Source organism: Procambarus clarkii, chromosome 88, assembly GCF_040958095.1.
Source record: "Procambarus clarkii isolate CNS0578487 chromosome 88, FALCON_Pclarkii_2.0, whole genome shotgun sequence".
Classification (NCBI taxonomy): domain Eukaryota; kingdom Metazoa; phylum Arthropoda; class Malacostraca; order Decapoda; family Cambaridae; genus Procambarus; species Procambarus clarkii.
In genome coordinates this window covers 20,790,568-20,800,806 of record NC_091237.1, presented here as the reverse complement: position 1 = coordinate 20,800,806, position 10,239 = coordinate 20,790,568, and the positions used below count along the sequence as shown (strand labels likewise).

The following is a 10,239-nucleotide window of genomic DNA, read 5'->3' as shown; positions in this document are numbered from 1 at the left end:
GTGTGCACTGCCTGTGTCCCAGGAATCGGGCTCTTAGTTCACAGACTCTTAGTTCTATATCTACTATATATTTGTGCGTGCGCGCATTCATGCGTATTTCGTCTGTGCGTGCATGGGCGTTGCGTATTGCGTGCGTGTGTGTGTATGCGTGTGCGCGAGAGAGTAACAAACAGACGGGAGGGAGCCAGCAGCCTGCTCTGAACGCATGAGGTAATGTCAACACGGGCGACCAACGTTGCACGCTATCTGCAATATCCATAAATGAGTCTATTGCAGTCATTAGCAAACAGGACAGTATGTTGTATTGCAATCCCGGGTCCTGTGGGTGTTTGCTTACTGTATTTAATTGATGTTTGTTGTGGTTCTTCAGCGTTATGGGCTTTTTGTTTGAACGCTGAATTATTTTACTTTGATGCTTCAAATTTGGTTGACTGACTGATATATTTTGCTCTTTTTATTATTTTATTATGCTATATGTTCAATTTCTGTATTCTGATATTTTTATGTTTTTAATTTATATATATTTCATGTATTCGTCATTTTTATAATTGTGTGTGTGTGTGTGTGTGTGTGTGTGTGTGTGTGTGTGTGTACTCACCTAGTTGTACTCACCTAGTTGTGTTTGCGGGGGTTGAGCTCTGGCTCTTTGGTCCCGCCTCTCAACCGTCAATCAACAGGTGTACAGATTCCTGAGCCTATCGGGCTCTGTCATATCTACACTTGAAACTGTGTATGGAGTCAGCCTCCACCACATCACTTCCTAAAGATGTGTGTGTGTGTGTGTGTGTGTGTGTGTGTGAGACACTGGAGCAACGAGGCCAGTACTGTCTCACTGGCCTGGAAACTGGAATGATATGGAAATGGCTGAAGGGAACAGGTGGGGAGGACGGGAAAGGGAACTACCAGGAGAAAGCGCCAAGCCATTATGACTATATAGCACTTGGAAGGGGTCAGGATAAAGATTTTGGGATGGGACGGGGGGGAAGGAATGGTTCCCAACCAAATGGGCGATCGGGAATTGAACGCCGACCTGCATGAAGCGAGACAGTCGTTCTACCGTCCATCCCAAGTGGTTGGATGGTAGAGGAGAGGAAGTTATCGGGGTCAAGGGAGAGGTAGAGACGGAGGTCGAAGTGAGAGATATGAGAGAGAGAAAGATATAAAGGTAGGGAAGGAAGGCGGCAGCGAGACCCAGTGAGGGAGGAGAGCATCAAAGAATAGAAAGAAGCCAGGGAGAGAGGAAAGGCCTGGGATAGGAAGGGGGAAGACAAGGGAAGGGAAGGGAGGCCCCAGTTGAAGCGAGATATTTATGCAAATTTTTATTACTGATTTCAGAAAGTTTTCGGTAAGAAAAGACGATCTATATTTTTATGGTAAATTTTATTTTTTTATTACTCTTATTTATTGTTTCATTGTTATTTTAATAAAAACCAATACAAGTTATGCATAAATTTGCAAGTAATTTAACCATAACTTTTGTTTAGCAATTTAGAACGTCACAAAAATGCGTCATCTCATGTTTCCATATTTCCCCGCCCTGTCATTGGGTGGTGGGGGGAGTTTTCTTGCCCAATGGGAGGCCGCGCCCAGATTAATATGATGACGTCATCAACAGGGGGCGGACGTAAGAGACATTATTCATATTCGAGCTTCCTATTGGCCAGGAATATGATCGCTAGCCTCAGACTCACTCCCTATTGGCTAGCTGCGGGAGCCCAAGTTATGATATAGGGGAAATTTGTCAGTGTCGTCTACCCCTCCTCTTTCTCCTCCGCCATATTGTTTTTAATAGTGCCTTCACGATATATTTGGGAAGTATATTTTGGTACTTTATATACATGGAATGAATTGTTTATATAGGAAACTATTCAAACATCCAAGTTTTGCCAAATTCGAGTGTGTGAATGTGTGTGTTTATATTGTTTGTGGGGGGGGTGATGTGTGGTGTATGTGTGTGTGAGGTGTGTGTGTGTGTGTGTTTATATTGTTTGTGGGGGGGGTGATGTGTGGTGTATGTGTGTGTGAGGTGTGTGTGTGTGTGTGAGGTGTGTGTGTGTGTGTGTGAGGTGTGTGTGTGTGTGTGAGGTGTGTGCGTGTGTGTGTGTGAGGTGTGTGCGTGTGTGTGAGGTGTGTGTGTGAGGTGTGTGTGTGTGTGTGTGAGGTGTGTGTGTGTGTGTGAGGTGTGTGTGTGTGTGTGAGGTGTGTGTGTGTGTGTGAGGTGTGTGTGTGTGTGTGAGGTGTGTGTGTGTGTGTGTGAGGTGTGTGTGTGTGTGTGTGAGGTGTGTGTGTGTGTGTGAGGTGTGTGTGTGTGTGTGTGTGAGGTGTGTGTGAGGTGTGTGTGAGGTGTGTGTGAGGTGTGTGTGTGTGTGTGTGAGGTGTGTGTGAGGTGTGTGTGAGGTGTGTGTGTGAGGTGTGTGTGAGGTGTGTGTGTGTGTGTATGTGTGTGAGGTGTGTGTGTGTGTGTGTGTGTGTGAGGTGTGTGTGTGTGTGTGTGTGTGTGTGTGTGTGTGTGTGTGTGTGTGTGTGTGTGTGTGTGTGTGTGTGTGTGTGTGTGTGTGTGTGTGTGTGTGCTTTAGGACGACAGTACGGTTCGTCCTAAAGTCTTTCATCGGTGCCTGCCGTCCTATAGTCTTACATAATCAGTCTCGACCGGATGAATCCCTCAATTATTCAGTCTTTTAAACTTAGTCAAAACTTAAACAAAATTATTTATGCTTTTCGATTCGTAAGTTAATGTTCCCAAGAGACGAAGTAACAGAGAAAACTTTATTTTAAGCTTTATGTATAGTTGGGTCTAAAGGCAGGTGTTGTATGAAAATATTTATAAATATTTAAATATTTATAAAACGCAGCATACATGAAGTATGCTGCGTTGTATACCTTAACACAAGAAATAGACAATTCCTATTAACAAATTTTCTTTTGAATGGAACTGTATTTATCTTGAATGGATTTTTATATATATATTGTATGGAACTCTACATCGGTTTACTTGAATTTATCTCTTGCCCTATTTCTAACTTCATCAGGGTGTGTAGCATACATTGAGCATGTGAGCATATCCCAAGCACAGAAGTACTGGAGCATAGCAAAAGCATCTCTCCCTCCATTCCTCTTAACCCTGGGGAGATATAATGTTCCTCCCTTAGCTAAACGCAAAAAAGCAGAAGTATTCCAAACCATCCTTCATTCCTTCATTCACCCCCGCACCCAAGAGAGCCGGAGAATAACCAGATTTTACCTCCTTCCACGAGTCCATAAAAGCCGTAGCAAAGCCTGATTTTACCTCCGCCCATGATGCCGGAGCATATTCGCAGCATCCCTCTCTCCCCGCATTCCAGGAGAGGCAGAGCATTGCAAGAGCATCCTCTCCTCTCCCACGCCCTGAGAGCCGGAGCATATGCCGGAGCAATACCGCCAGCGTCCATTTCCTGAGCCGGATGCAATAGGACTTTGTCAGGGCCACGTAAGACAGTATTGATTGATGCCCGGGCTGGCCCTAGAACTGACCGGCTCTCCCTCTCTCCGTCTCTCTCCTTGTGTGTATCTCTCTCTCACTCTCCGTATCTCTCTCACTCTTCGTATCTCTCCATAATTCTCTCTCCATTTCTCTGTCTCTCCATATCTCGATCTCTATGTCTTTCTATCTCTTTTTCTCTGTTTCTCTATTATATATATTTATTTATCTTTCGCTTTCTATCATTCTACATCTGTTGCGCGCGCGCGCGCGTGTGTGTGTGTGTGTGTGTGTGTGTGTGTGTGTGTGTGTGTGTGTGTGTGTGTGTGTGTGTGTGTGTGTGTGTGTGTGAGTGTGTGTGCGTGCGTGCGTGCGTGCGTGCGTGCGTGCGTGCGTGCGTGCGTGTACTCAACTAGCAGTGCTTGCAGGGTCGAGCTGGACTCCTACCCTCCCCACCCCTAACTATAGATAGGGGGTACATAGTATCACAAATTACGTAGTGGTTCTAAGATCATTACCACGAGGGGTACACACCCCTGAAGACAGGTTGCCACAGTACCACCTTGAGGCTACCTTGAGGTGCTTCCGGGGCTTAGTGTCCCCGCGGCCCGGTCGTCGACCAGGCCTCCTGGTTGCGCCTCTACCACTACCACAGCCTCAACACAAGAGCATCATCATCCGTACTACACCATCACACCACAGCACCATCCATCCATCACCAACACCATTATCCCCACAACACCATAACCAGCCTACACCCTCCCTCCAGCACCGCCCCACCAATATAGCACTATCCCAACACACCAACATAGCACCATCCCTACAGCACCGCCACACCAACAATGCACTATCCCCACAACACCACACCATCACTACGACAAAGCACCACCACCTCACGAAAGGCTGGTGTTCAAGATGAAGCTGGGATAACTAGGCAGACAATGAACTGCGAAAGGAAAGTACCTGAAAAACATAAGACACTCAGACATGAGTCTTCGAGTTGGAGGAAGGTAATATGTAGTGTTAACCAAGGGTCGGTCTTGGGATCTCTTCTGTTCCTAATGTATATGAATGACCTAATTAAGAGATGAGCTCGTATGTGTGTAGACGACACAAAGCTAATTAGGCTTGTGAAAACCGAGGAAGACTGTAGAATGTTACATGATGATCTTGACAAGTTCCAGGAGTGGGCAAACAAATGGTTGCTAGAGTTCAATCCTAAGTGCAAAATAATGCACATGAAAAGGGGAGAAATGAGACCAGAAGGCATCTACAGCATAAGGGGGAATGTAACTACAAGATTCGGAGAGAAAAAAGGAGTTGGGAGTGGATATCAATCTAACACTTTTCCAGTCCAGAGGCACACACCAACAGGGGTAACATCGGCAGCGCATACGGGACGCTGGTAAACATTAGAATGTCTTTTGGAAGTCTAAACCTTCTTTGCTAATCTGTGTAGATTGCCTTCTTTCAAGGCAATCTACACAGCTTTTGTTTGACCAATATTGGAATATACAGCACCGGCCTGAAATCCACACTTCGTGAAGCATAAATCCAAAATTGAAAACTACAAAAGTTTGCAACAAGATTAGTGCCAGAGCTAACGTAAAGGTAATTATCAGAAGAAAGCACTAAGAAGAAACAGAGCGGACATGATCGCAACAGGGGGAATAGACAAGGTGGACAAGGACAACCTCTTTAAATTGAGAGAGAAAGTATGAGAAGAGGACATTGGTAGAAGGTGAAAACGCAAACGAAACTAAGAAATGAGAGGAAATATTCGTACCCTATACGGGTGGTCAGCAAACGGAATGCACTGACAGAGGATGTGCGGGCCACCTCCATCCGCAACTTTAAACCAAACAATTTGAACGTCAGAATTGTTAAATTATAACGCAACAGGTTTAACAAGGCTAGTAGCCGGGGCATAAAACGCAAAACCTCACTTCCCCGTAATTACTGATAGGTGAGTACCACACCATCACTCCCACACCACTACACACCCACCACGACTCACCCATCTCACAATGCAATACCTGACACCAGAAGCGACACCACATTAATCATACCCAAATTACATCAGTGTTGAAAAAAACTTTCGGAGCAGAGAAAGGTCACACGAGACATTCAACATCAATATGGTAGAAGGCGCGGACGTCGCAGCGCCACTGCTTGACGGAGGTTTTTATCAAAAAATAGAGGAATTGTGTATGTGTGTTCTCTCTAAAATGCTAACAGCTTACGTTATTCAAGAGAATTCAGAAAATGTCTTTGTTGTACATACTTTTCTCTCGTGAGAAATATTATGTAATTTAAGTTGTAGTAATGATAATATCAGTAATAATAAATAATAGAAGATAAAAGAAGCATACGAGATCTGCTGCTACAATTGAGAGCAGAACAAGTGAGAGGACGGTGGCAAGGACACACAGGTCACAGCCGTGGGTGCTGCTGGAGCATGTAGTAGTGAGGTGTGTAAGCTTAAGAGACTTGAAGTTGGTGGGAATCTGCAGTTCACCAAACACTATAGAAACCAAACCTTCCATGTGATCAACAACCCTCTGCCTACATACCATAGAGGCGAGTGTGAGGGTAGAGAAAACTGAGTAGTGTACCCCGGGGTAGTGCGATTGGATCACTCCTATGGAACATCTACTTCGATGAGAACCCCAAGATAATATCAGAAGCTAGCACCTGTGTTGATTGCACACTGGCTTATCCAGGAGACAAAGATGATGTAAATCATGTAAATATAACTCTTACAACTGTTTCATCTTAGGGAAGACGGTGGCACGTTATTGCTGCCCCGGATACAGCCCAGCTGTGTGTATTGTACACGGTTCACAAGTACCATACCTACTCCCCTCCGTTTACCTTTTCTACAAGTCCCTTCCTCAAGAACAGGAGCAGCAGTGGCAGCAACTACATCAGTAGGAGCAGCAGCAGCGGCAGAAGCAACAGCAGCGGCAGGAGCTGCAGGATCAGCAGCAGCAGCAGGATCAGCTGCAGGAGTGATGCACATTAATAATGGGATCACCCTGGAGTCCACGACTCCATTTCACAGTGTTCACATATTCACGAGTTTTGCTGCTTGGAAGATTATGAGCGGATCTCTCTTCTCTCTCTTTCTCTCTCTCTCTTCCTCCTTTCTTCCTTCCTCCCCCCCCCCCTCATTCTCCTCCTCCCCCTCCCTCATTTTAAGTTCATCATTTTATCCTAACATTTCGCCTTTCGCGTCGACGTTTACGTGTTCCTCTTTTTCCTTTATGTTCATATTCGCCTTGTTACAAAAATGGATAACAAGAGGGAACAAGAAGGATATTTGCAACATTAATCCATCGTTGAAGGAGCAAGAGGATAGAAGGGAAGGATATAAGGAGGGAGGGTGGAAAAAGGGAATAAGGAAAATAGAGGGCGGGTAGTAATAAGGTAGGTAGGAAGATGCTTACCTAAGAGTGTCCACAGGGGCAGCCAGACCTCTCCTGCGCTCACACCCTCACTAAAGTGATGCATTCATTTCCCGAACCTAACCTAACCGAGGGGCCCACAAATAGAAAGCGGAACATAACGTCAATTTTGCGAGTCGCTGTGATTTTCAGTACGTCAGTTTTTTGGCCTTAGGAGGATTTATACGTCAAAATTCGATGTACTGTTCGAGAGGACGGTTGACTGGGGAGTGAAATGTCCATGCCTAGGCTACTAGCCTTGTTGTTCCTGTTGCATAACAACTTAACTATTTTGACGTTCAAATTGTATGTAGAATCAAGCCTTAAAATTGTGGATGGAGGTGGCTTCCACAACTTCTTTCGATGCATTGCACTTGTTAGCCACCCGTACAGGATACGGGTATTTCCTTACATTCTCTTAGCACGCTTGCATTTCCTGCTTTCGCCTGTGTCCTCCTGTTCTACTTTCTCTCAAGGAAGAGGCTATCCTTGTTCACCTTATCTATTTTCCTCATTATTTTGAATGCTGTGATCATATCCCCCTCTGTTCCTTCTATTCTCTAAGGCTGTGAGATTTAGTTGCATTAGCCTATTGTCGTAGCTTAACCCTCTTAGCTCTGATTTAGGGAGGAAGGAAGAGATAGTTAGGGGAAGGGAAGACTTTAGGAGTAACTTTAGGGACTTCCTTTAAAACAAGTGTCGGAGCCTGGGACCAGATTCACGAAGCAGTTACGCAAGTACTTACGAACATGTACATCTTTCTCAATCTTTGACGGCTTTGATTACATTTATTAAACAGTTTACAAATATGAAAACTTCCCAATCAACTGTTGTTATTGTTATAAACAGCCTCCTGGTGCTTCGTAGCTCATTAACTGTTTAATAATTGTAAACACAGCCGTCAAGGATTGAGGAAAGATGTACACGTTCGTAAGTACTTGCGTAACTGCTTCGTGAATCTGGCCCCTAGTTACTGAACTATTATTGATGAGTAGGTCAACCGTGTGACAGTGTCAGCAGTAGTGACCCAGCTGGCCAGTATTCCTGGTGTAACAGTGTCAGTAGTAGTGACCCAGCTGGCCAGTATTCCTGGTGTAACAGTGTCAGTAGTAGTGACCCAGCTGACCAGTATTCCTGGTGTAACAGTGTCAGTAGTAGTGACCCAGCTGGCCAGTATTCCTGGTGTAACAGTGTCAGTAGTAGTGACCCAGCTGACCAGTATTCCTGGCGTGACAGTGTCAGTAGTAGTGACCCAGCTGACCAGTATTCCTGGCGTGACAGTGTCAGTAGTAGTGACCCAGCTGACCAGTATTCCTGGCGTGACAGTGTCAGTAGTAGTGACCCAGCTGGCCAGTATTCCTGGTGTGACAGTGTCAGCAGTAGTGACCCAGCTGGCCAGTATTCCTGGTGTAACAGTGTCAGTAGTAGTGACCCAGCTGGCCAGTATTCCTGGTGTAACAGTGTCAGTAGTAGTGACCCAGCTGGCCAGTATTCCTGGTGTAACAGTGTCAGTAGTAGTGACCCAGCTGGCCAGTATTCCTGGTGTGACAGTGTTAGTAGTAGTGACCCAGCTGACCAGTATTCCTGGCGTGACAGTGTCAGCAGTAGTGACCCAGCTGGCCAGTATTCCTGGTGTGAAAGTGTCAGCAGTAGTGACCCAGCTGGCCAGTATTCCTGGTGTAACAGTGTGAGCAGTAGTGACCCAGCTGGCCAGTATTCCTGGTGTGACAGTGTTAGTAGTAGTGACCCAGCTGACCAGTATTCCTGGCGTGACAGTGTCAGCAGTAGTGACCCAGCTGGCCAGTATTCCTGGTGTAACAGTGTCAGCAGTAGTGACCCAGCTGGCCAGTATTCCTGGTGTGACATTATCAACTACCGTTGACACCAGCAAAGTATTGACAAATAACCTTATCATCTCAACGATCACTAATTGTATAATTACATAAAGACCACTGATACCTGTAATTCAACCAAAAGTCTTAAGACAAAGAAACTAAAGATTACCTTACTACCAATTTAAACAGCAACAATCAACATTCAGTGAAGTTTTATAAATATCTAATTATCTTGTTGTGACTTTAGTACACAGGACCTCTTAAACAGGTGAGAATATTGAAAGAAAATTCTTTAATTACTGTACTGGTTCAGGTAATCAGTGCCAGGTGAGGTGGGAGAGGGTGGAAGATCACCACAACATTCATTTCCCCTCGAATAACGAAAGGTCAAAAATTTAAATTTAATATGAATTTACCTAACCTTTAGTGCTGTACTGTGTTCACGCGTATGTGTGTGTGTGTGTGTGTGTGTGTGTGTGTGTGTGTGTGTGTGTGTGTGTGTGTGTGTGTGTGTGTGTGTGTGTGTGTGTGTGTGTGTGTGCGTGTGTGTAAGAAACTCAACCCTAAGGAACCCAGCCCTAAGGAACCCAGCCCTAAGGAACCCAGCCCTAAGGAACCCATCCCTAAGGAACCCATCCCTAAGGAACCAAGGACTAAGGAACTCAGCCCTAAGGAACCAAGGACTAAGGAACCCAGCCCTAAGGAACTCAGCCCTAAGGAACTCAGCCCTAAGGAACCAAGGACTAAGGAACTCAGCCCTAAGGAACCCAGCCCTAAGGAACTCAGCCCTAAGGAACTCAGCCCTAAGGAACCAAGGACTAAGGAACTCAGCCCTAAGGAACCCAGCCCAAAGGAACCAAGGACTAAGGAACCTAGCCCTAAGGAACTCAGCCCTAAGGAACCAAGGACTAAGGAACTCAGCCCTAAGGAACCAAGGACTAAGGAACTCAGCCCTAAGGAACCAAGGACTAAGGAACTCTGCCCTAAGGAACCAAGGACTAAGGAACTCTGCCTTAAGGAACCAAGGACTAAGGAACTCTGCCCTAAGGAACCAAGGACTAAGGAACTCTGCCCTAAGGAACCAAGGACTAAGGAACTCAGCCCTAAGGAACCCAGCCCTAAGGTACCCAGCCCTAAGGATCCAAGAACTAAGGAATCAAAAGGATGATTCGTATATCATTTCTAAAGCATTAACATGTTTTCTTAATAGTCAAGATGACATGTATTCATTTACTAATATAGTTACCATGCGAAGATGATTAAGAAGGGAAGGGATAGAGAGGGGAGTGGGACACGAGTGAGGGGAGTCGAAGTGAGGAGAGTGGGAGGCTGAGGCCACCAAAACAATAGTGAATCACACCAAAACAACGTCAGCCGGTCCCACTAAAATATCAGCTGATCCCACCAAAACATCAAATGATGCCTCCAAAGCATCACCACATGCACAAGAGATGACATGACACTCGTGAATCCCCCCCCCCCCCCCCCCCACAAACAACCA

The 10,239-nt window shown here is 45.5% G+C and overlaps 1 protein-coding gene across 1 annotated transcript; it reads left to right on the top strand.

Annotated features, from left to right (window-relative positions):
* The first annotated feature begins 1,034 nt into the window (after nucleotides 1-1,034).
* On the top strand, nucleotides 1,035-9,906 carry LOC123745707 (uncharacterized). Its single transcript, XM_069317780.1, has 2 exons — nucleotides 1,035-1,133; nucleotides 9,322-9,906. The coding sequence occupies exons 1-2, from the start codon at nucleotides 1,035-1,037 to the stop codon at nucleotides 9,904-9,906; spliced, it is 684 nt and encodes a 227-aa protein (XP_069173881.1).
* The last annotated feature ends 333 nt before the right edge of the window (nucleotides 9,907-10,239 follow it).

Coding starts and splice junctions, on each gene's coding strand:
- LOC123745707 (XM_069317780.1), top strand. CDS start 1,035: ATGAAGCGAGACAGTCGTTCTACCGTCCATCCCAAGTGGTTGGATGGT. Junction 1,134..9,321: donor AGGTAGAGACGGAGGTCGAA/GTGAGAGATATG, acceptor CCCAGCCCTAAG/GAACCCAGCCCTAAGGAACC.